General features: G+C 46.6%; 1 protein-coding gene across 1 annotated transcript in view; it reads right to left on the bottom strand.

Moving 5' to 3' along the window:
* The window catches only part of CCDC88A (coiled-coil and HOOK domain protein 88A), an 888,939-nt gene that overhangs the window by 155,201 nt on the left and 706,590 nt on the right, over positions 1-27,148 (bottom strand). The window contains exons 21-23 of the mRNA XM_085612608.1: positions 26,376-26,519; positions 13,417-13,603; positions 6,991-7,136 (exon numbers count right to left, since the gene is read on the bottom strand). Of these exons, the coding sequence (XP_085468734.1) occupies positions 6,991-7,136; positions 13,417-13,603; positions 26,376-26,519 (477 nt within the window). The remainder of the gene's footprint in view (positions 1-6,990; positions 7,137-13,416; positions 13,604-26,375; positions 26,520-27,148) is intronic.

Raw genomic sequence — 27,148 nt, forward strand, 5'->3', positions numbered from 1 at the left:
TGAAGAAAGCGAGTAACAAGAGTGACTGATTGAAAGCTGCGTATTTTTTGGGACAGAGGAAAAGCTTCACAAACAAAACTGCTTTGTCTTTAGAAAAATATTTTATGTATCTGATTTGCCAGTGGGCAGGGTGTATTTTGCTGGATAACCAAAATAATGACTTCAGTAAGTAATCTTTATTTGCTGATTAATTACAATCATTGCAAAAAGACTAACCAGTACAAAATTTAAAACAAATCTGTAACAAATAATGCACAAATTCAATTGTTGCAGTTTGCTTTTTTGTTTGAAAAGTAAAATTCATTTAAAACCGGTTAAAACTCTAAGGGGCAGAGACTCCCCGTAACTACTCGGATGCAGTGCTGCTGTTTCTAAGCAGAAAATTGAATGGCGGGAGCTTGAGATTGCACTCCATGCGCTGGGCTTCCACTCACGGTCCCCACACTGTGCCATTGCCGCGCTTGTAACAGTCTGTTAACTTGTAGTAGGAATTTGTTGCCCTGCAAGAAAGCCAGTGCGACTGACTGTTCAAAAGAGTCCTCACGGCGGGGCAGCAGAATCTTATCTGGAGGGCCCATCAATGTAGGGGCTTGGATAATGGCTAAGGGAAAGTAGTCAAAATCACATTTACTCACATTTCAGATTTCATGCATATAAGGTAAGGCTTGCCTTTCTAGGCATATAAGACAAAATGTATATAAGACAAAATTTTGTTTTTTTACGGATACCTGGCAGGACTTGCTTTCTAGGATATATAAGGTTTGTTGAAGAATTTAGGACTAGGCATCAGATGGTTTACAAATGAAAAGTAATATTTAAATGTATCAAGCAGAAGCCCTTTAAAGGACAAATAATTTAACGAAATTTGAGCTAGAACACATCAGTAATTCTAGATTATTTGGGGCACTAGCTATCTATTTAATTAGTGCTTACACTTAATTGCTGATCATTGCAAGTCACCAAAAAAGAGCACAGTATCAATTACAAATTCAGAAGGACAAAAAATACATTAATATGCCTCGGCCATTAAAGAGGCTTTAAACTTCTGTGGCAAAAACAATCCACTCTTTTGGAGAAGTCAAAGGGAAACGTTTAATGGTGGTTGGGATGGAAGGAGAGGGTACTGGAACACCATCATTTTGTGAGAGCGAGCACATAATTTAACAGAGGCAGTCAGTCACTAAGGCAAAGAATACACATAAAAAGGCAGATAGATTTAAATCTTCATGTTTACTTTTTCTATATATTCGACTTTGGCAGGCGGATTACTCTGTCGCAAATGTTGCAGATTTCCCATCTGCCTTTTTATAATTGCATTATATCCTACAGCACTTGAAATAAAGCAAATGGGTAAACAGTCATGTTTGTGACGGAGTAGCTGTTAGGACGGATAAGTACCCCTGCATGCACACGGGCCTGCACCCCAGCTCTGAATGCCTCTGCTGCAACAATATCTGGATCCTTGGTACTGATTTGTGGTCATGGGCAAGACAGATTACGTGTTTGCAAAATTAACTAGGCCTCTCTCTTGGATTGCAGTCTTGTTAGACCAAGTGAGGTGTACAAAGCATTCTCCTCGTATTGGTAAGAGCATGGTGGTTCAGCATATCCTTTTTGTTTCACTGTTGTGTACCTAACTCACACTTAGCCTACATTATGTTAGTATGTAGCACTGTGCAGCGTGCATGTGGTTGCACATGCATTCTGTAATGTATATATGCCTGCGTGTGGTACCGAGCATGGAAGTCTGTGGCTTTCATAGTGGAAACCTGGGGCCTTGGAAAGACATGCAGAGGTGGAGGAGGAGCCATCCCAGACAGATTTGTAGATTGCCTGCATTCCTGAGAGATGGGTGAGGCACACACTGGAGGAAGCGAGGGCCAGGCTCTTTTGTGCACTTCAAAAGGGATATTTGATTCTGGAAACATCACTGGTCGATAGGGTCTGGAAACACTGTCAGAGAGATGATGGGGCTCATAAGGAAATACTGCAGAGACAGGGAATCTTAAAGAGTAGAGATGGGGCCTTTGTGACCTTTTGGTAGGCATATTTTAGTGAGGCTGACATCCAGGTGTTTTCCTCATTCCCATGGCCTGTGTTGTGAGGCTATCAAGCTTGGAGTCCCTCCTGTTGTGACAGACTTCTTCCTAGACAAAGAGCAGGACAGAGAAGTGGCCACTTCAAAGTGGGCAACACCAACACCAAAGACTGAGACATCAAATCACATTTGAGTCTGGAAATGGATTATTAAAAGGGCAGTTTGAGACTCCCAAATTTGTCCAATGTCAAGACTGTCAACTGTGGCTGTACTACAGCATGGAAAACTCCACACGATGTCTGCCTGCATGGAAAACTCCACACGATGTCTGCCTGTTGTGACCAGGACTGAAGTCCAAGGTCTGCTAGTCTCCCTGCTGGATAAGGGGACATAAACTAGGAGAAACAAGACCATTTGCCCTGGAGCCTGGAGCACCAGCATCTGCCTGCCGGAGAGTAGCTAGGGGGAGAAAGATTCATTAGGGATCCTGTCAAGTTGCTCCCTGAAGTGAAGTGGTGAGATTCCAGTCTAGTCGGGACCGCAGCAGCGATAGGCCATTGCTCTATTTACCACTGTTAGTCACTCTTGTATGCCACGTGGCGGTCCAGGTGAAGATTAAGAGCCACCACACTGGTAGCTCTCCGGAACCAAATAAGGCCATCACCCTGTGTATTGCTATGGTTTAGAGGGGCTGCTAACCTGTGTGCTGCTGTTCCCAATCCTCGTATATCAAGTGGGGGCCGTGGGAAGATTAAGGGCCATTGCCCTGGTGCATTGCAGTGTCACCAAAAATGGCAGTCACTCTGTGCAATTCTGTGATCTGGAGGAGCCATCACCCTGAGTGCCTCTGTTCATGACCCATGTATGCCAAGTGGGGGGTTGCAACTAGTGTAAGCAGAGCATTGGCTTAACCAACAGAACCTAGAAGCCACCCAAGACCTGACGTCGGAATAGGGAAGGCTTATAGCACAACCAGAGGAGCTCCATAGACACCTGCCACCTTGCCCCCAGCACCCAGACAGCTACTCATCACTGGGCTGTAGACATGAACTTGGCCATCCATATCACAATACCAGTGAGAGCGCGCAAGACAGATCATCGGGCCACAGAGCCTACCCTGTTCTGTCTTCAGTGCTAAGTGAAAATAAACTATGACTTGCATTGTGGAAATTCTAAAACTTGTACTCACTAGTGGAGCCTAGCCTGAATGGTACCTCATGTAAATGGAGAATAAGTACAGAGCTTAGACACCGAAGTGGGAGTCAGGATATTACCCCAACTCTAGCGTTTTGCCGGCTTTACAAAGAATGTGTAAATAAATTATGGTGTGCCATATTTCACTTTGTGTTTGTATAGAAATACTACCTTTTTCATAAAAGCAAGTATCAGGCTGGACAATCTTTTATTGGGGTTTAAGCATGTATTTGTGAGTGTTTTGTAATGCAATTCCTTTTTATTGATCCACAGCAATCACATTAACAGCACTGTGGTCAGAAGAGTAGAACCAGTGAGTGATCTTGTAAATTAATACAGAAGGCAAAAGAAAGCAGGGGAAAGAAGAAAACAACAAAGAGATGCAAGAAAAGAGAAACGTAAGCGTGACTTCACCTCAGAACAATTCCAAAGGGGTACATATATTCATAACCAAAGTAGTCTAAGAATGGTGGGAAGGAGTGTTCAGGGAGAGAGTGGGGTAATCAGAGGGAAAGAAGTCTGCTCGCTTACAGGTGCCGGGCAGGGGTCCCCGCACGCAATCAAGAAGGTCCTTCCTTCTGGCGCTCCATAGGCTCGGGATCGTCTAGGAAAGGTGCTCACACTTGTGTAGAAGTCTCTGTTCTGTCTTGTTGCCTACAGATAAGTCACAATTTCTTAAATTTCCATCTGCTATTTTGAGTGGGTTAGTATCTGTGGGGAGTGCCAGAATGCAAATTTTCACAGCAATGAGTGCTGTAAACAACAGGCATCTCGCTGGGTCGGTCACCTTCGGCAAGTCAGTTGTATTGTGTAAGATGAGCAATTAATCAGACAGGGAGATAGGCACGTCCAGGCCAATGCCACGAGTGTTATGTATCGTGGACCATTAGTGCCCCAGGGTAGGGCACAAATAGTGGACATGGAGCATGTCAGCATGGTATAAGAGGCCCACCAAGTGGAGTATTTTGGTGGTCCAGTGCCAGTCCTGTATCGTCTTCAAGTGGATACGTTTCATTCTCCCCCCCCCCCTCCCCCCCGTCTAGGCCCCTGATTATGTCTCACAGTCATTGTCTGTATAATCTGTATGCAGTAGGCCCTGCAATTTGGTGCGTAAGTGAGCTAGAAGCATTTGAGAGTGTAGAAGGATATAGAAGCCAGACACCACCCATTTAAAGAGACCCCAGTGTTTCAAGTATTGGAGTATGGGGGAGTCGGGGATGACCCATGGCATTGCACCCACTGTGTTGCGGAGGGCATGTTTCAGTTACAGGTATGGCCATTCTTGCATCTGGGGGAAATGAAACTCATCGTGTAGTGTAGTGAAATGTTTCATTGTCCCCTCTGATAGGAACTGGTCGATTTTTAATTTCCGCTTAGACTGCCACACCTTCCGGGCTATGGGTCCCTTTCCTATGAGTATCTTGACATTGTGCCAAACTGAGGCTCTATTGTGCATTTAAGCATCACTCGGATGTAGTTTGTAGGAGCACAGCCATGTCTGAATGGTGGCGATCACCATCGGGTTGCGGATTCGTAGCAGGGTCAGGCTTCGACCTTATTTCAGGTGGAGGCCAGGACTACCACACAGCAGTGCCCATTCACTAAACAGCTACAGTTTGTGGTCTATTTAGGTCATCCAAAAAGAAATCTGCTGCGAAAGGTGGAAAGCCATGGCTTAATTTTCCATGCTTGGGAGACTCAGCTTGCCGCAATACCTATGGGCGAGCATCCCAGACATCCTCACTCTAGGTTTCAAAGGTCTCCATATGAAACACTTTCTCTCTTGCTCGATTTAGCTTAGGACAGACGTTTTTAACAGTAAGCGGCAACATCTCCAGGACATAGGTGAATCTAGGGACTGAGACCATCTTGACCGCCTGCACTCTACTCCATAAGGGCAGATTCGGTTGCGACCATTTAGTGTAGTCTGCCTCAGTTTTGGTTACAAGCAGGTCAAGATTGTCCGAGACAATTCTGTCAGGGCCACTGGTAGTGCATATCCCCAGATATTTGAGGCGTACCAATCACCACTGGAACTTATTGGGCGCAACTGTAGCCCTCGGTGTCAGCCAGGACAATGATAGCACTTTGCTCTTATCCCAGTTAATTTTATAACACAAAATGTCGGACAATAACGGACATCAGTTGCAAGTGTGAGGTGGCCAGGTCCATCAAAGTGAGTAAGATGCCATAAGCGTAGAAGGAACCTTTAGCCTCATGTTTCTCTTATCAATCTTAGCTGTCAAACACTGCTAAAACACGTCTCTAGACATTTCCAACTCTCCTTTATAGCCTTTATAGGCTTCTTATTTTGGTGGGTTGGTGCATTCAGTGAGTAATGCTTACAGAAGGCAAGCAGGGTAGCTCATGTGGCTAGACTATAAGTTTCCGAGATGGACATATGCCTTTGAAAAGCTACGCATAAGATCTTAGATGAGGATGAACTGTCCTTGTGTAGTAGACTTTGTATTTGTACAAGTCCATCCACCTAAAAATAGATGCCTTAGCCACTCTGTTGTGTACAGGCAAGGCCACCAGAGGAGATTAAAAAACATAACCTGAGTTCTTGAAGGTAGCCATTCTGAACAAGAAGATTTTCAGAGACATTGGACTTGCAGTGGGCAGGCCAGAAAGCTAAAACTGAGCAGGAGGAGAAGGCGAGGGAGTTTGAGAAAGAGAAGTTGAAGCTAGCTCATCTGGACACAAATGCAAGGAAGCAGTAGAGACAGGAGGAATGGGCCTGAAAGGAGAACCTAAGAGAGTGGGAAGGGAAGTTATGGAAGATGAAGAAGAAAAGAAGAGAGTGGGAGGAGAAGGAGTAGGAGAAGATAAGGGAAAGAGAGCTGGTGAGGGAAATGATAGCCCTTGAGAGGGAGAAACATTAGGATGGCAGTAGCAACAGGTTCGCCTGAGAAAAGTGACTCCACCTCCAATTCAGGTCAGGCTGTGACCAAGGTTCCAAGGGAGCTCGTAAACATGTATGTGGAGGGGCAGGACATCTTAGAATGGTTTGTAAGCTATGGGGTCACCTGTAAGACGAAGGCCTTCAATGATGTGTCTAGGCCAACCTCTTTAATATGCTGTATGCAATTGGACAGGACAGCAATCATTGAAATGATGTCTGTGGCAGACCAGGTGGCCTAGGAGTAAATGAAGGAAGCAGTAATCCAAAGGTTTGGGCTGAAGTCAGCTCAGTACATTCAGAAGTTCAAGGAATACAAGAGAGCGGATGGTGGTCCATTTGAGATCTGGATTCATGGTGCATTAAGTGCATGGCCCTTTTACTTTAGACAATGCTGATCTTGATCATCCTCTGATTGTGTACAAGTCACTGTGCACACTACTGCTTTTTTAGGCAAAGTCTCAGATAACATCATGAAGAACAAAACTTCTTTTGATGCAAAAAATAGGGCAGAATTTCAGCCCAAAGGAGTCCTTGAAGTATTAAGGTGCTATAATATTGGTAAATGGATTGAAAATGCTCTTACATTACTAACACGGACATCATCACATCTTAAAGACAAAAGAATAGAGTAATAAGTGTATTACTCTGAGAGCAGTTTTTACTTAACATTGTTATTTACATTATTAAATTGCCCAATTTAGAGTCAATCAATGATGATTGTGATAGTCGTACAAATGTTTAAACTAATTTAAAGATTTGTCAAACACAACTGAGGATGAAATGTCTGAGCCAGCATGTTGCATTCATAAACATTCTTTACAGATTCACTGTCCTTTTATTGAGAATAACTTACATATACTGCCTTTGTTCAACATGGAAAAGATCTTTACTTTCCATATTCTGTTCCAATAATGACTTGTTCTGTAGCATTAACGTCTGAATTTGATCAAGCAAATGCCTGTTTTCTTCCTCCAAGTTTCCTTTGAGTTGGCTCAGTAACTGTAAAAAGGCATTTTGTTAATAACATTAGTGATTCTCAGATATTTAAATCCTAAAATTGACAAACTAGTGAGAAATTCTCAATCCTTGGACATGGTGTATATGTAACTCAGTTCAACAGTAATAACTTACTTTGTGTGGTGGAAATACCGAAGCACACACGTCTTAGCTTTATCAGCTACACTCTTTTTGTAGCCTCAACTGTACCATTTCAAAGGAGGTCCAACCATATGAAAAGCAGATGGACCTGCTTACAAGAAAAAACCCACCCAAATTTCAAGGTGATCCTGCCGTGCTAGGTGGGATGAAGAAAGGGCCCAAAGATACATGAATTCAAGGATCCACTTCCCTACTTGGAGTAACCAGACACATGGCATAGACTCTTGCAAGTCCTTCTGTGAAGGGGGCCCAAAGAGCCAGGTGTCCTGGTCATCCAACACCTTTGAGGAAGCTAGCCAAAGACAAATTGTATTAGCTGCCTCAACAGATTTTGCAGAGGAAATGGGGACATCATTTTGCATAACACAACTTAGGAGGCATAAACCAAATACCATAAATGATATAAAAAAAATGTTTCAATACATTAAAGGAATGGCAACACACCCCAGAAACAGCACTGATGCAATTTTTAGCTTGACTATTGCAGAAGGGATGGTACCTGGTAGGCCACATTGGACAGCTCTGTTCTACATCCATTTCACTTACAGTGTGCATACCACAACGCGCAGCCCCAGGCCCACTGCCCTTTTCTTACTACATGTTCCAACCTTTGGGGATATTTGTTTTCCTAATTTGGGTCCTAGTGTCATCTTCATGCTAACACCCAAATCTTTTCCATTTTTCCTACTTTTACATCCTACCTTTTGGTACTTGTCTCAATATATCTCATCCAACAATGAGGTACTTTCATTACCCAATGTATTTCCCCTGACCCCAACTCTATGAAATTTGACCCCATAGTCAGGATCCTTGGGGGTTCTTTTCAACCCATCCATAAAAAAAGGAATCCTGCATACACAGCACGGAACCCACAGCACAATACACATTATTTAAAATACACACGTTCAAATGTTTCATCCTTTTCAACAAAGGTAAAATTTCCATTAACTCACTAATGTTCAACAGACTTGACTAGTGTTAATTGTGCACCAGAGGGCCTCCCCCAATACTTCTGTGTGCTTCCCCGCGAGATCATAAAACGTGCAACCGGAGCTCTGTATGACTTAGGTATTCTACCACTTCACCATACAGTCATCAAGCTGGCTGGCTTTCTGAACAAGCATTGGCATAGCCAATAGGTCTCGCTTTTGGGACCTTCTAAGTATTTAGTTTTGCAGCACAATATCCTTGGTGCAACCACATCAACAGTTGCGTGTCTAAACACTTATAAGGTCCCAAAGGCGAGACCTATTGGCTATGCCAATGCTTGGTGTGGTTGTGTGTGTGGTTGTGTGTATGTGGTTGTGTGTGTGTGGTTGTGTGTGTGTGTGGTTGTGTGTGTGGGTGTGGTTGTGGGTGCGGGTGTGGTTGTGGGTGCGGGTGTGGTTGTGGGTGTGTGTGTGGTTGTGTGTGTGTGGTTGTGGGTGTGTGTGTGGTTGTGTGTGTGTGTGGTTGTGTGTGTGTGGTTGTGTGGGTGTGGTTGTGGGTGCGGTTCTGTGTGTGTGGTTGTGTGTGTGTGGTTGTGTGTGTGTGGTTATGTGTATGCTTGTGTGTGGTTGTGTGCGTGAGTGGTGTGTGTGGTTGTGTGGGTGGTTGTGGGTGTGGTTGTGTGTGTGTGGTTGTGTGTGTGTGGTTGTATGTGTGGTTGTGCATGTGTTTGTGTGTGTGTGTGGTTGCGTGTGTGGTTTTGTGTGTGTGGTTGTGTGTGTGTGTGGTTGTGTGTGTGGTTGTGGTTGTGTGTGTGGTCCGTGAATTAAAATAAAAATATATCCAGTTTGGTAAATCTGTATTTTTCCCCTACTACCTTCGGGTGGAGAGTGGGTTTTGGGAACCTGCCAGCTCCATTACATTATAGTACTAACCTTTACTTTTCTTTTTAATGAGTGTGTGTTTTGCTGCAAAGTTATTATTTCCCAAGCAGCAGTGGAGGTGGCTCTGAACATTAGCCATACCATTGATCAAGAGGAAGGCTAATCAGTTCACCTTTCTTGCTGGCAGCGTACCTTTGAGGTCTTGCACATAAAAGTGAAACCTGAAAGGCTTTAGCGTTTCAGGCTCAAAGCCGCTAGTTTTACTACAGGGCTGCAGGCACGCTGTGCTGCCTCCCCTGTACTTGACCTCCCGTGACCCGGGCAGCGGCGTGCTGACGTAGATGCCGAGCTCCGCTCCGTGAGCGGCTAGTGGTCACATGCATGACCTTTAATGATCAATAAAATAAAGATGCCTTGTCTCGATTGGTTTTCCTGTGCTTTAGTCTCCATTGCGATGATTTACCTCTGCTTATTGGCCTTGTCAGTTCATAGCAGGAGGCTTATTCAGCAGTAGTAAAGCAAAGGGAATACACTGATTGAAAGTTGACGAAATACACTTAAGGATTGTTTCAGTGTGTGCCTTTCACCTCTGATTCAGAAAGTAGCTGGAAGCATGGTAACCAAGACACGGGTAAGAAATTGACATTAATGCGAGGAGAGGGGAGAGGATGTGGACTAACGGCCAGAGCTGCAGATCTTGGAGCTGGTTATGCAAGTTCCACCCTCGGCTTCGGCTCAACACCCTGTGATTCTGGGCAAATCAATCGTAATCTCTCCCTGCCTATCAAAAATAAATGTGCCTTGGGTAACGTAACTGGTGCTCATGTAAAGATCTCCAATACCTTCAGGTCGAGTTCGCGCTATGTAAACCTGAAAAAAAGCGTTAGTCTGAACTTATCAATGAGACGTAAAACACGAGCTTCTCTGGGAAAAGTCGGCTGTTTATACTTTTGTCAGCCCTAAAGACCGGGCAATGCACATCATTGTATTACGGTTCAAAGCGCCGAGCCCAAGCAAGTGTACCGCTGCCAATGCCTTATCATTCAAGCCATGCCTCCCGCCCCTCTTTAATATGAAAGCTATAAAAGAAAACAAAAAAGGTCCAGAAACTGTTATTGTTAAAGCCAAAAATTAATTAGTCGTTGCCTCGCGATGTGTTAAGTGAAAAGTCTCTTGAATTAATGGCCTGCTTTTTCGGATTTTAGAGGTTTTCTGAGTGTAGTTTTCACTGGTATTTCCTGTTTCCTTTGCTAGGAAACTGGCTCACGGAGCACATCAAAGCAGCCGTGCGGCCGCGAAAGTGATCGCAATCGCGATCAATCATCAATGCGGACGTGCGGCCGCGAAAGTGAGGGGCGCGCGCCCGCGCACTTGCACTGAAGCTCTAGGCTACAGTGGTAGCACTTTTTGGAGCCCTCACAAAAAGTCTCGCCAGACCAGCGCATGCGCTGGGTCAGGCGAGACCTATAAACAGGGGGATATGCAGCTATTTGCAGAGGTTCTTCTGTAGACCTTTCAGTAACCTATAACCAAACGTAATAAATCTGGATATTTTGCCAACATTCTTCAGACTAATAAATGTGGGAAAATTTTCAAAAGTTTTAATGCAGTCTAAAAGATGACAGTTTCCTATAACTTTCCATTCATTGATTTTGTAGATAAATACCATTCAGAAATAGCTGAGCTAATCAGCTGATGAACAGCTAAGGAAATAAGCTGCAAAGCAGCAATTATCTTTTAATATTCTGGTCCATATCTGTACATATGGGGGAGGATATTTCTCTGGTGGAGTCTCCTAAGGATTTAGTAAATAGTTTATTTTCAGCCACTGTCAATTTCTCTAAACCCTTAGTCCAAAGGAAAAGTGAGTGTCTGTGCAGCTCTACACAGATGTTTGAATTGAGAAAAAGTCTGGTTATAGACACAAGTGTAAGTAGTACACCAAAGCAAATACTTACCATAGTTTGAGGCTGAATACAAATCAAGATTGATGGTCTCATTATGAGATGCCTTTATTTTTTGGGAATACTGCACCAGGTAAATATCAATATTCCAGGGTCATGACTGAAAAATATTGGATATGATCAATCACTCTGACTGGACTACATCTTCTAATATTCTTTTTTTTTTTTTACTTAATGCATATCGAGGGATTTTCCATTGCACAAAGTACAATAATTTGCAGAAAGACCTAGTAAGGCCTGCCCAATATGGAATATAGATTTATAATCAAAACACTTCTTACACTATATTCCTACATATTTAAGGGGAAATGAAAACACCACTTAAGTGTAAATCTCAATTGACCAGTGGTCAATAGAACTCAAAAAGGTTCGTCAATAGATCTCCCCTGGTTCGAAAGAGAAGCATACACCCCGAGTGATTAAATGACTGCCTCAGGCTTCAGTGAGAATATAAGAACTAAGAAAGAGGGGAAGGATGAAAGAGTAATATTCCACATGCCTTTAGCCGATAAAATGCACACACATGCAGATACCTGAAAGGTTTCAGTGTTATAAGCATGTAAACCATGTCTATTATTTGACTATGCATTCATTAGAAAAGATTAGCACTAAGATCTGCCATAAAGGAGAGGAAATTAGACATAGGGGAAGAGATTTTGGAAAACCTCGTTGCCTCTTGTACTTTTAAAGTACCAGGGACATTTTGGAAAATAGTAAATTTAGATAAGTTACACAGGGGTCAGTCGGCAGGCCTAGGCATGTACATAAAGGCTGAGAAATGGGTGGAATAATTCAGGTATGTTTAGCCTCTTGAACCCTCCTATAAGCTGCATTCAGAGGACCTGCAAATTAGTTATTCATTAGCTATTAGGTTCAAGGATCAGGAAGTGGTTACTGCCATTTGACAAGGCCCTTTGGGCAAGGCCCCAGGACCCAACGGGCTCCATATTAACCTCTATAAAGCAAACATTGATTTCTAGGCACTGGTTATCACCAATGTTCTAAATTCAGCCTGCAGCACTAGTCTGCCATCTTCATGGAATACTACATATATCACACCTGTGTTTTAAAAAAGCAATAGACAAGACCTGTGCTGATACAGACCCATAAACCTGCTTGCCTCAATCGTTAAAGTGGTAGGTTGAGTAGTCCTACAAAGAAAAGCGGCTTGGGTGTATGATTCCAATATTTTATCTGGTGTCCAATATGGGTTCAGAGTTTAGGATTAGGAACTTTGGAACAATGTCTAAATCTCCACCTTATACATTGTAAAAATAGGGTAACGAAGAAGGGTTCCTTGTACCTATCCGTCATGGGCCTCAGCAGCGCCTTTGAATAAATCGGTCAAAGCTTTGGGCATTTTAATCAGTATGGGCATGGATCACACTATGGTTGACATTTTCATTCCCTACATACTGGCAACTAGGCATTGATAAGATTTGGAAAAGGGGGTGAATATAAGGACTTACGTGCCTTCGAAAGGGGGTAGGAGGCAGGATATAACAAAGTTGCATCCATGCACCTATTTTGTTTCTATTTTATATAAACAATTCTGACAATTCCACTGAAATGACCACTAAATTCGCACTGACATGCAGTTTAACTAATAAAACTACATCACATTTGAACATCACCAAGTAAAGTGTTCCTATTCAAATATTTGTTTCCATCACACTTCAGAATTACAACAAAACGTGATTCATTTGTGCCTTCTTAACTCCTTATATATTTTTAAATATTTGTACAGCTATTTTACAGTCATATAAATGTTGTAAACTGATATCCTACATCCTTTCCTTTCACATGTCCTCTACCTAAGCAAGATTGTATGATAGTTCATTTGACAAAATCTGTTACGTTGATACTTTTATAATTTAAAGCACTACAGCTCACACATGCTCACAAGCCTCAATCGGGTAGTATCTCATAAAGGTCAAAGGCTGAACACAGACTCAAAAACTAAAGATATGTCAGTGATTATCTCTGGGATATAGTGGGGGTTGATTCATACTTGAAGGAATTATTTAAGTAGCTGAAGTTAATTAAATTCTCTGAACTAAACAAAAAAAAACAGCACTCAAATTTATCTTGACAAGCTTCAATTCATCCTAATATTTTCTGGAGCATGCGTTATTTTGATGTTATTATTATTTTTTGGTTAATCCCGAAATGTATTAAAGTAATATACTCAAAGCTCCTTGAATGCAATACACAACACTATAATCTTTGTTTCTTGTTACATGTCTAATGTATTAACAAGTAAAATGTTTAAGCAGTTGTTGAATATGTTAAACGTAATTTTGAAAATGCAATGATACTCTTAATTAAGCCCAGAAAATGACTTACCTCACACTGGTTATTTAGTTTTGTGTAGGTGATGTCAAGTTGTTGATACTGCTCCTTTAATTTAGAGAATTCAGCTTCTAATCGTGCTTGTTCTAATTTCCCGTTATTGAGTAAACTCTTCACATTTTTATGATCACTTTGTAAACCTTCATTGTCCCTTACAAGTTGACAGTAGGTATGATTCAGTCTGCAAGTAAAGGAAGCAAGGTAGCCAAATAAAGTATTGACAGTAGTATTCATTACACTTATCTGTTTAACTGTGCATTTATTCATTAGTTAGGTACACTGGTGAACTGTGAAGTTGAGAGGCTCAATACATGTTCTGAATAACAAGTACAATGTGCCCCACATTCCTCTAGAAAGGTTTGGTAGGGTTCTCCCTCAAATAATTTTTTATTAAAAAAAGGAGCAAACTGATTATTTTACAGCACACTATTGATATAAATGGACTAGAAATCCAGAGGTTTAGAATGAAACATTTAAAACTTCTTGCGAATGACTCGCAAACTATAGCCTCCAGAGAGGCACTGGAGCTTGTTCAGAAAACTTTGAAAACATGGTGGCATAGTAGTGTACGTATCAGAACAAAAGAACAAGTTACTTACCTTCGGTAACGCTTTTTCTGGTGGATACAGTATCTGCCTGTGGATTCCTCACCTTGTGAATATCCCCTGCGCCAGCATTCCACGGAACTTTTCTTCCCCAGCATTCCACGTCGACGACGTCATACTACACCGGCTCCGCTCGCGACTCCGATCGGCGTCACCGGAGCCATAAGAAGCCCACGTCGGCGTGATGACGCCAGTTCCACCCATTTTTTCCCCATGCCTTCGAGGCGAACAGGTGGACTAACGACAGACTCGAAGTATACACAGTATACAATACACCAACACATATGCATAGCATACAAAGGAAAAGAATGCTAAATAAACAAGCATTTCCTACAAATGTACAAGAAAGTATAAAAACATTCCAACAAGACCTATTCCATGGTATACAAAGGTGGACAACGGGGAGGCGGGTGGGTCAGTGAGGAATCCACAGGCAGATACTGTATCCACCAGAAAAAGCGTTACCGAAGGTAAGTAACTTGTTCTTCTGATGGATACATCTGCCAGTGGATTCCTCACCTTGTGAATAGATTCCACAGCAGTCCCCACTCCCGGAGGAGGGTGTCCACCTTCCTATGCCAGAAAGTCTTGCAAGACAGAGCGCACAAACTGGCCCTCCCTCCTCATCTCAGAGTCCAAGCAATAATGCTTTGCGAAAGTATGGAGGGAGGCCCAAGTCGCAGCCTTACAAATGTCTGCAACTGGAACACCCCTGGCCAAAGCGGAGGTGGAAGACTTAACTCTAGTTGAATGAGCTCTAATACCCTCAGGAGGAACCTTACCAGCAAGGGTGTAGCAGATCTTGATGGTTATGATGATATTAGACAGACGAGCCTTCAAAGGATCAATTGAATTCCCTTCACACCAGAGAACAAATTTAGACCACCTATAGGAATATATAGATTTGGTGGAATTAGTCTGGCAGACAAAATTACATCTACCACATCAGGCGGGAGAGAAAAAGAATTCAGGTTGCCCCGTTCAATCTCCAGGCATGAAGGTGTAAGCTCAGGAGGTGGGGGTGTAGAACCTGCCCCTCCGACTGCGAGAGGAGGTCTGCCCTCAGAGGGAGACGGAGCGGAGGGCACGAGGAGAGGTGGAGAAGATCTGTGTACCACACCCTTCTTGGCCAATCCGGGGCGATCAATATGACTAGGGCCCGGTCTTGGCGAATCTTCCTCAGAACCCGAGGAATCAAGGGTATGGGAGGAAACGCGTAAAGGAGTCGTGAGCCCCAACCCAACTGAAACGCGTCCCCCAACGCCCCCTGCATCGGATACTGGAGACTGCAGAATGACGGGCAGTGCGTGTTCTCGAAAGTGGCGAACAGATCCACCCGAGGAGTTCCCCACGTCCGAAAGACGTGACGAACTACCTTCGGATGGAGCCTCCACTCGTGGTCGGCGGAGAACTGCCGACTGAGACTGTCCGCACGCACGTTCAGCACCCCAGCCAGATGATTTGCCATCAGACAAATCTGATGGTCCTGAACCCAGGACCATAGACGTAAGGCCTCTCTGCATAGACAAAGAGACCCCACACCTCCCTGCTTGTTGACATACCACATCGCGGTCGTGTTGTCTGTCAGGACTTGAATCGACTGACCGCGAAGGGAAGGGAGGAAGGCCTGGAGCGCCAAACGAATCGCCCGCAATTCCAGAAGGTTGATGTGAAGCAACCTTTCCTCTGGAGACCACAGACCCTTGATCTCCAGGTCCCCCTGATGCGCACCCCACCCTAAGGTGGATGTGTCCGTTATCACTGTGGCCACTGATGGAGATAGATGGAAGGGCTTTCCCTGCGACAGATTGCCCTCTACACTCCACCAAGACAGATCCGCTGCAGCTTCTCTGGAGATCTTGACTGACTCCCTGAGATCCCCGTTGTGCTGATACCACTGCTTGCGGAGGCACCACTGGAGCGCCCTCATGTGCCAGCGTGCATGGTTGACCAACAGAATGCAGGAAGCGAACAGACCGAGCAGACGAAGGACCTTCAGAACTGGAACAACCGCTCCACTGTGGAATAAAGGGACCATCTCCTGAATGTCGAGAATCCTTTGAGGAGGAGGGAATGCTCGACACACAGTAGTGTCCAGTACTGCCCCTATAAACAGGTTGCGTTGAGAGGGCACCAGGTGAGATTTGGGCACATTGATTGAAAAACCCAAGTCGAACAACAGCTGAGTTGTCACCTGCAGATGACGCTGCACCATCTCTGGGGACTCTGCCTTCAGAAGCCAGTCGTCCAGGTAGGGAAAAACCGGAATCCCCGACCTCCTGAGATGAGCAGCCACCACTGCCATCACCTTTGTGAAGACTCGAGGTGTGGTAGTAAGACCAAACGGGAGGACCGCAAACTGGTAATGTTGCGACCCAACCGTAAAGCGGAGATACTTCCTGTGCGACTTCAGGATTGGGACATGGAAGTACGCGTCCTGCAAGTCGAGCGACACCATCCAGTCTCCTTGCTGCAACGCTTGAAGAACCTGCGCAAGGGTCAGCATCTTGAATTTCTCCTGCTTCAGGTAAAAATTCAAGATTCTGAGGTCCAGGATTGGACGCAATCTGCCGTCCTTTTTGGGAATCAGGAAATAACGGGAGTAGCATCCCTGACCCCTTTCCTGCTCTGGAACCACCTCTATCGCACCCTTTTGAAGCAAGGCTAGAACTTCTTTCTGCAAGAGAAGCAGATGGTCTTCCGAGCAATAACCTTGGCAAGGAGGGTAAGGGGGAGGAAACTCCCGAAAGGGAAGGGCGTACCCAGTCTCCACGAGGTTCAAAACCCAAAGGTCTGTTGTAACCGATTTCCAACCCGTAGAAAGTAGGACACCCGACCCCCCACAGGCCTTACATGATCCAGGATGGGGGATCTAGGGCTGCTTCCCTGAGGCCTCATTGGGAGCAGAGGAGGAGGAAGAAGAGGGGTTGCGTCCAGAACCTCTCCGACCCCTTTGCCTCCCTCTATAGGACTTATAGAGGGGATTCTGCTGCTGCTGCTGCTGCTGCTGCCGCTGGGGCTGCCGGTAAGAGCGAAAAGACGATCGCCCAAAGCCCCTAAATTTTCGAAAGGTCGAACCCTTTGCCGGTACTTGCAGGCCCAAGGATTTTGCAGTCAATCGGCTGTCCTTAAAACGCTGAAGGGCAGAGTCCACTTTCTCCCCAAACAGCTTCTGACCATCAAATGGAAGATCGACCAGCGTAGCTTGAACATCCGCTGAGAAACCAGAGTTACGGAGCCAAGCCTGCCTTCTCACAGCAACAGAAGACCCCATGATCCTTGCCACGGAGTCCGCAGTATCCAACCCTGACTGGATAACTTGCCTGGCAGCCGCCTGAGTGTCCGCTACAACCTCCATGAAGGATGACTTATCCCCTTCAGGCAACTTAGGAGCCAAGGACCTAATGGAATCCATTAGAGCGTGCACGTAACGCCCCAGCAGGCACGTAGCATTAGTCGATTTCAACGCCATGCTTCCTGTCGAAAAGGTCTTTTTGGCTGCCTGATCAGCCTTTTTAGACTCCCTGTCAGCCGGAGACTGAGGAAAGGCACCGGAAGCATGCTTGGAGCATGAAGCTGCACAACCAAACTGTCCGGGGACGGATGAGTGGATAAAAAGTCAGGATCCCCTGGTGCAACCTTGTACCTTCTTGCCACCTGTCTACACACTGCAGGAAAAGAAAGGGGCTTCTTCCATACCTCTAATACCGGCTCCAATATGGCCTCATTGAAAGGCAACAAGGGCTCCGATGTCGAAGTCGGAGAATGTAACACTTCTGTGAGCAGGTTGGATTTGTATTCTACAGAAGGCAGCTGTAAATCCAGAAGCTCCGCTGCTTTCTTTATCACTACGTGATAGGGAGCCAACTCATGAGGTGGAGAAGACCTGGCAGATGTATGTTCCCACTCTGGGGTCGTATCCAGCCCACTGGCTTCCTCAATGCCCTCGAATTCGTCCGAAGAAGAATCAACCTCACCTTCTTCCATCTCTCGATATCTTCTTTCCTCCAACAACCTCTGGGCTTCCCTCCTCGACCGGATTCGGGGAACCGACGTTGGCGACGTCGTACGCGGCGTCGGAGGAACCAGAGGAACCGGCGTCGACGGCGCCAGACACGGCGCAGATGGAGTCAGCCTCGACGTCGATGGAGTCGGCTTCGGCGTCGATGGAGTCGGCTTCGGCGTCGATGGAGCCAGTCTCGGCGTCGAAGGAGGCTCCGAAGCCTGTCGAACCTTCCGAGGTCGAATCGGATCCCCAGACGGCGCCGGAAACTGCCAAGAAGGCGCCATCGGCATAAAGGGCATAAAGGGGGCCTGAGCATACTGCTGTGGCACCCCCATTGTAAAGGCCATCGGACCCACTGGACCAGCTGGTGCTCCGGATGGGTAGGCCGCCCTATTAAAAATGCCATACATAGCATTCAAGAAATTAGCCGAATCCGAACCTGGGGCCGGGAACTGAGGCAAAGGAACCTCTTGTGGGGCCTCCGGCACCGGCTTCGCAATATCCTCCACTGGAGCCTCCGAATCTTCAGGTACCGGAACCGACTCTTCCCGCTCCTCATGCATAGAAGCATCCGACTCCACACGAACCGGAGTCGACGTCTTAGACGGAGCCGAAGACCTCGTCGGAGACTGATTCGGAGTCTGCTTCCTCGAAGGAGAACCTTCCGGAGACCTTGAAGGTGAAGGAGAAGGAGACAAACCTTTGCTCCGACGTCGATGAGACGAAGCCGACCTCGACCTCGACTTCGATTTCTTGGACTTCGAGGATCGACGTCTAGAATGTTTACTTTTTTTATGGTGTTTCTTCGACCTCGACGACCTCGAAGTCGATGACTCTCTCTTCGATCTCTCCTTCTTCCTCCCTCTTTTTTCCTCACCAATCTTCTTCATGAAGAGCTTGGTCTTCCTTTCCTTGAGTGCCTTCGGGTTCATGCTTTTACAGCATCCGCACTCCTCCATATCATGTTCCGAGGAGAGGCACCATAAACAATTCTGGTGAGGATCCGTAATCGACATCAGGCCTCCACACTCCCTACAGGGCTTAAAGCCCGACTTCCTAGTCGAAGACATAGTCGAATAAACAGAGATACACGACCAAACTACAAAGTAGCACTGGAGAAAAACCGTTGCGCGTCGAAGGTGCGGAAAAAAGGGAACTGGCGTCATCACGCCGACGTGGGCTTCTTATGGCTCCGGTGACGTCGATCGGAGTCGCGAGCGGAGCCGGTGTATTATGACGTCGCCCACGTCGACGTGGAATGCTGGGGAAGAAAAGTTCCGTGGAATGCTGGCGCAGGGGATATTCACAAGGTGAGGAATCCACTGGCAGATGTATCCATCAGAAATCCTAATAATGGTTGAAGAGCTTTATCTATCACAGGCAGGCCCATAAGTTTCAATATGTGTATAGCATATCAAATCAAGCAAATACAGTCTTATACAGTACTTAGGATTTGAATAGGCAACTAAGCAATGGATTAAGCAGAGATTGATTTCCCCATGTGAATGCATCTTTAGACCTTTCCATGAGGTAAAGAGTTGTGTTTCTGCCATTGGGGGACAGGGAGAAAGTACCATAAGACGCTGGCATTGACAAAAAACAATTACCTGTCCATTTTTTTCCTAAAGCTTTGAGGTGGAACCCATAAACGTTACTCAACTGACCTCAATGTTCTCAGAAGGCGACAGAGTGAGAAGCATTGCTTCAAATTATTCCTGAACATTGCCAACTACTAGGGACTTTTGGTTTATCATGAGCCTTGAATTTGTGCAACGACTGGTAGCCAGCTCATCTGTCTCAAATATTGGGAGATATGTACCTTCTAAGGCACGTTGAAAACCACTCTATGGGGCATATGTATCAAAAAACCATTTTGCGAGTACTTAATAGCGAATTTTAGCGAATCGCTATTAACCCCTTCGACGCCAATGACGGAACGGTTCCGTCATGCACGTCGGTTGGGCTGTGCTTATGACGGAACCGTTCCGTCATGGCCCCGCCCGCGCTCAGAACCTTCAGCGTGGCGCGGAAATCCGCGCCGCGCTGAAGGGGTTAAGGACTCGTAAAATGAAATGTATGTAGGGGTCGCAATATTTATTGCGATTCCTACGTATTCCTTAATTGCGAATCGCAAATAGCGAATGGTGCTTGGTCTGTGTTGGGGGCGTATATTGTCCCCACCAGTAGGCGACGGCCATCAAGCTGGCCGTGTATGAACACATAACAAACACAACAAGATGATGGACGGAGTGCTGAAAATTTTCAAAGATCTCACCCCCAGTCACAGATCTGGGTTTAATCCATCATTCTTTTGCTCACTATGCCACCCCAGTTTGGGCCCAGCCATATGCAAATCAGTCTTGACCCTGTTCCTCATGGGAATGGTCCATCCCGAACTGCCAGGCCAGGTCCTTCCTGGACCGGCAACAAGCATCCTAGGAAAGGTTTTGGGGTTTCACCCCTCATCATTCAGGCTAGCTTGAATCCAGTAGCATAGCGAGCAAGGGGCCCACGTCTGGGCATACCCTTGGCCACTTAGGGCGAACATAGCAAACACAACAAGATGATGGATGGATTGCTGAAACATTTCAACCACTCAACCTCAGTCACAGATCTGGGTTTAATCCATCGTTCTTTTGCTCACTATGCCACCCCAGTTTGGACCCAGCTGTATGGAAATCAGTCTTGACCCTGTCCTCATCGGAACAATCCAGATTTAACTGCCAGGCCAGGTCCTACCTGGACCGGAAACAAGCATCCTAGGACAGGTTTAAGGGTTTCGCCACTCATCAGCCAGGCTAGCTTGAATCCAATAGCACAGTGAGTAAGGGACCCACGTCTGGGCATACCGTTGGCTACTTAGGGCGAACATAGCAAACACAAGATGATGGATGGAGTGCTGAAACTTTTCAACCACTCACCCCTAGTTACAGATCTAGGTTTAATCCATTGTTCTTTTGTTCACTATGTCACTCCAGTTTGGACCCTGCTATATGAAAATCAGTCTTGACCCTGTTCCTTATGGGAACAGTCCAGCCCGAACTGCCAGGACAGGTCCTCCCTGGACCGGAAACAAGCATCCTAGGGCCGGTTTCGAAGTTTCAATCCTCAATAGCCAGGCTAGCTTGAATCCAGTGGGACAGCGAGCAAGGGGCCTATGTTTGGGCATACCCTTGGCCACTTAGGGTGAACATAGATAACACAACAAGATGATGGACGAAATGCTGAAACTTTTCAACCACTCACCCCCAGTCATGGATCTGGGTTTAATCCATCATTCTTTTGCTCACTATGCCACCCCAGTTTTGACCCAGCCGTATGCAAATCATTCTTGACCCTGTTCCTCATGGGAACAATCCAGATCAAACTGCCAGGCCAGGTCCTCCCTGGACCGGAAACAAGCATCCTAGCACAGGTTTCAGGGTTTCACCCATCATCAGGCAGGCTCGCTTGAATGCAGTGGCACAGTGAGGAAGGGACCCACGTCTGGGCATACCCTTGGCCACTTAGGACTAAAATAGCAAACACAACAAGATGATGGATGGAGTGCAGAAACTTTTCAACCACTCACCCCCAGTCACAGAGCCATCGTTCTTTTGCTCACTAAGCCACCCCAGTTTGGACCCAGCCATATGCATATCAGTCTTGACCCTGTTCCTTATGGGAACAGTCTAGCCCGAACTGCTAGGCCAGGTCCTCCATGGACCAGAAACAAGCATCCTAGGACTTGTTTTGGGGTTTCACCCCTCATCAGCCAGGCTAGCTTGAATCCAGTGGCACAGCGAGCAAGGGACCCACATCTGGGCATACCCGTGGCCACATAGAACGAACATAGCATTCGACCATTCGAATCAGTCTCACCCTCCTCTGCCACAAAGAGGACCCCCGGTCTCAACCAGATCAGTACTCCCCTGGCACATGAAGAGTAATGTGTGGCGAAGACTTGATCACGCCACCGCCGCTAGAGTTTCACTCAGTGTCAGGTGTGTTTCCTATAGCAGTGTGATGTTTGTTGACCTAGGCTTAAGATAACAGTAAGGAGCATATTCGTTGCTGTGTAACGCGGGATGAGGGTGCGTGCAATGTACCCATATAATGGTGAATGGGGGGCAGGGCCTCCGGGGTAGCTTAATTTAACTATGGGAAGGTCTGCACAAATAACATTATGAGAGTGGAGGGACAATATGTATCCACCCAAACTGTCAAAAGGCTATGGCAACTATCAACCGTTGGGGTTGGTGAAAGAAAACAGAAAACATCTGAGGGGGAGGGGGGGTGGGGTGCAAGTGCGAGTGTGACAATACCCCATATGACAACTGCAATAAGTGACGCATGCTGGTTCGCATTGAAGGGCATTGCAATATCCGCCTGAGCGCCAAAACGGCTAGCGGATCAAGGCAGGGCCGCTAGCAGATTAGGGGTAGATATATTGGTAGTAACAGAGCAGTACAGTGGATGGCAGATACCACTTAAAGTTTATGTCTAGATTAATTCATCAGCAGTTTGGGGAGTCACATCTGGAGGTTGCAGTGAGTCTGCTCTGGAGGGCCATGTGGCGAAGGAGCCATCATCGCTGAAAAATTTCACAGAGGACATATCAGGGTCCAGAATCCGTGTGTATTCAGGCATTGTGGTTGCAATTTGTAGGGTCTGTTCCAGGATGACCCATTTCAGGTCGGCAGCAGAGCTCATCTGCAAGGAGAGGCGGCCCCATTTGTGTTGTCCTTGTGGCTACTCCGGGTCGCAGCCTGAGCCCGTGAAGGTTACCTGTGTGCTGGGCGAAATGTCACTAGTCTGCTGGACTCCATCCAGTCCCAAGCATCCTCCTTGGAGTCAAAAGAATTGTGTGTTTTCATCTGCCATCACAAGAAGTGTGGCAGGGAATAGTAGGAGGTAGCGAATGTTCAGATCACAGAGGCATCTCTTGACTGCGAGGAATGAGCTCCTCTGTCGCTGAACCACCATGGCGTAGTCAGGGAAGAACATGAGAGAGGTGTTGTCCACCCTTACCTCCCTCAGCTTGCTTACTTCTCGGAGGATGGAGTCATAGTTCCTGTAGTTGATTAAGTGGAACAGGAAATGCCAAGGGTTAGCGGCCGGAGGTGGGCCGGCACCCAGTGAGCTCTTTCGACAGTGAAGAAGGGAGAGAATGCCCCTTCTGGGAGTAGACTATGGAGCCATGTTTCAGCATAAGACAAGGCGTCTGAGCCCTCCATTCCCTATGCAAGGCCCACCACACATATGTTGTTTCTTCTGGAACGGCTCTCCACATCTTCTGCCCTTCACTCCAATATAGGCACCTGGTCTATCAGGTCCAGTGTAATCACTGTTGATTCACGAGCAGTTGGTAGAAGCTCAGCCAGCGTATGCTCAACATCTTGTACCTTGTCCACCAGCTTGCGATGATCAGCATGCAGAAGCATAAAGTCTGCTGTTATCTTGTCAATTCTGCCTTCAAGGGATGTGCGTGTCAGTTACAAGGTGGTACCTGTCTTTTACACTGCCTGGAGCACAGTGTCTAGCTTGGAGCTGAAGGAATCAGCTGAGACCAGTTACCCAGGCATCGTTTGGTCTCCAGTTCACCGCTCTGTGAGTGTTGATGGTCGTGGTGTCACTTTTTGAGTCCTCGAACTCAGGTGGCCCAAAGCCACACACTCTGTGTTAGTTGTCAAGGGAATGTCACTTCCGGGCAGCTTGCCCTCGAGGGTGTCCCTCTGTTAGTGTACCGAGGCGTTCCACAGGTGCACTCATGTGTGTCTCCTGTCGCCAGGCACAGCACTGGTGTTGATGCTCTAGTAGTGGCCCCCATGTTGCCCACACCTAAACTACAGTTTCGCTAGTGTTGTTGAGGCAAGATTGAGCATGCCTGTGTGCACTGCATGGGGTGTAGAGTGTAGCAGCACCAGCAGCCCGTGATGAGTGTCTCGATGTTATGCCAATAAGTCTGTTGGATATCACCTTGCCCTGGATGGCCCTCCAAGCAGGACGCCAGAGTTGACCTGTGTCTCAGGCACACAGGTGTGACCTTCCTCATGCCCGACGGCAGCGCAAGCAAGTGCTGATGAATTATCACAGTGGTACAAGCAGTCCAGATCAGGCCAGAGCCTCCGGGCCTCTAGGGGTGGCAGCTGATCAAAGTGGAAGCACCCCTGTGTGTCAGAGGAGAAGAGCAGCAGGGGTTTTAGAAAGCACAGCTAGGTGCAGTCCCAGTGTGTCCAGTGCAGGGCGGCATGGAGGGCCCAAGGGTGAAAGCAGATTGGAGATGGGTCCAGGCAGACCCTACTTCATCTGGTCCCCTGGGCCAATGGTGGGGATAGGCCAGGGCAGTGCAGACAGTCCCAGGCCCCAATGCTGAGGTCTCAGCAAGGATTCGTTGCAGCATGCAGCTTGCTGCTAGCCATTAGGTCCAAGCACAATCCGACCCCTCTGGGTCCTGCCACCACAGCAGGGCAGGCAGCCACTCAGCAGCACCTCTGGTCCCAGCCCCAGTCGCACGGACTAAGGGCTGTGGAGCCACCTGGCTGCCTCATGTCTCCTCTTCTCAGGCAGGAGGGCCCACTCAGATGTAGACAGGAGCAGCCACCACTGTGGCTTGATTTCGACAAGCCTCCAGCGCAGCTCCCAAGGCAGGTGCAGGCAGTCACCGCCCACCAGGCCCGAGCTCGACATGAGCCCGTGCCCCCACAGCTGGCACAGTGTGGTCTAAGTCTCCCTCTCATTTGAGCATGGAGGGCACCAGCTCGATCGGAGCTCCGGGCACCTCCTATGTCACCAACTCACCGGCATGTCAGGGGGCAAGCCGTCTCGTTGTGCCCGTTTTTAGGGAGAGCATTGTCATCGCTCACCGGGCCCTCCAGCTGCAGCAGGCCTCTCGCAGCTCAGGCAGGGGGTGGTCTCCGCAACTAAGCGAGGGCATTCCCAAGGTACACCAGAGCATATCATCGCCATAGCAGTCAGGAGCCTCAGCCACCGTCTGTCATCATCATGGAGCGGCAGGCCCAGGTCAGTTTCTGGGTGTCTCCTCTGGAAAGGTATCTTGTGCAGGAAGAGCAAGGCCGGGGACACAGCTGGGCCAAGGCAGGGTAGGGCCGGCTCGGGAGCAATGGCCCAGTGCAGCGCTGCCTGTCCTCCCCGCACTGTCAAGCCTAGGCCCAATATGATCTACAGGCTTCCTGTTGAGACCGCATCCTGTGGGAAGGACACGTAGTTAGGAGGACAGTGGCACCGCTACTCTCAGCTCACTGGATACCAGTTGGGCACCCCTACAGGGGCCGCCCAGGTGCTGTATCCTTCTCTTAAAGGCTGCTCAGTCCCAGCACCAGGTCCAGCAAGTTTAGTTGCACGTCCCAACCCCGTCAGCTTAGGTGACGCCCAGGGCAACCATTGCCTCAAGCCTATCTGCAGGGCGGTTGGGGGCCGCTAGTCATGGTCAGTGCCACCAGCTACGAGGCCCCAGCGCCCCCGGTCAGTGCCACAGCGGCCGTAACCCATGGTCCGCCCCACACGCGGGTGTAGGGTTCAGTCGTATTTCCACTGTAAGAACATCATCCGCTGCCCAGTAAGTTAAAGCACCGATGACAAACAGCAGTGGGAGGTCTATGGAACTGTTTTAGATGATGGATGGCATTGTCGGGCCAGGATTTGTGACGGATAAAGAAGCAAGTGTGCAGAGCCTCTCTAAAGTGAGTCAGCCATCTAGGCTTGCAAGCCACGCCCGGCGTATTTGATTCCTTATAACACCTGTTCACACAATCAGCCTTCCCATGAACTGCTTCAGCCCTTGGTCTCTTGCTCTTTCATATGAAAGAGATAGTAGTAGACATGAAGAATAAAAGCTGAATTTGTAATGTTAGATTAAACACATCAAAATGTGGGTAGGAATGTATTCCCAAAAAAGACTTCAGAAGCAGTTTAATGTAAGGCAGATTTAAAATATTTTCTGGAAACTTGCAGAAAGATTCTGTCTTTCTTGTGAAGCATATAATGCATGAAAACTACAACAGTTGCCATAATTACTCTTTTCTGCTGATCACTGATTTTAGAAAAACAGATCGAAGTGAAAAGTCAGTTCTTGTTCTTTCTGTTTAATTATCAGCTGTGATTATGATCTGTGACCTGTCTTTCACCTTGGCTGCTGGCAGGAGGCATTGTGATGTCACAACTCAAATGTAATAACTTATTACAGTTGTACAGCTATGTCATTTCGTTATTACAGGTGGCAAGCAACATCACAGTCCAACTCTAATAATAAAAAAATAAAGACAGGGTTTTATACTGGTATTGTGGGCTCCGATGTACTATAAAAAATAATAAATTAATACCATATCACAATTTTCTAATACCTCTCATTTTCATCGCAAAGTCTTTGGTAATCTGTTGAAACTGTTTCATGCTTTTTGTTCTCCAGCAGGATTTTTTCCTGTTCTGTTTTCAGCACCTTTTCCAGTTCCTCTAACTGCACCTTTTGTTTTAGCAACTGATTGTACCTGGGGAACGAAAATAAAATGGATGATGTTTTTAAATTGTTGTCGTTCATGACAAATGCATATCTGAACAATACTCATAATACTTAACTCTTTAAAATGTACATCCTATGATTAAGTGGCATCATCAATTTTACAACAATGTGTACTTGCAATGATGTCTTGCCTTTGCAATGAACTGTTAGGTACTTAATTATAAACAACACTTTGTAGTATAATCAGTAGTACTACAATAGTACTACTCACATAAAAATAGACTCGTTTAACACAACTACTTGCAGAGACCTTCACCTGCCCACTCTCCTATCTTTTCTATGCAGTGATCTCTGCCACGGTTGCAAAGGTCTCCGCACATGTAGGTAGCAGTACATGTGGGAAGAATCTGGGGGATGACAGGAAAATGGGGAATTACTACAAATGGGGGTGCGCTAGGTTATGAAGTCCAATAGACCGTAGGTATTTTTAACTTTGGAGTTTCTGACCAGACAAACGCATGTGGGGTCGCAACATGCAGGCTTTATTATGCGTGTAACTACTCCGAGGGCTTCCAGCGCAATACACTAGAGAAAATTTCTTGTATTATAAGTCGGTCATTGAGAAACATATTGAATATCTTTAAGCCCTGATGAAGT

The sequence above is a fragment of the Triturus cristatus genome, chromosome 6 (assembly GCF_964204655.1).
Source record: "Triturus cristatus chromosome 6, aTriCri1.1, whole genome shotgun sequence".
In the NCBI taxonomy this organism is placed as follows: domain Eukaryota; kingdom Metazoa; phylum Chordata; class Amphibia; order Caudata; family Salamandridae; genus Triturus; species Triturus cristatus.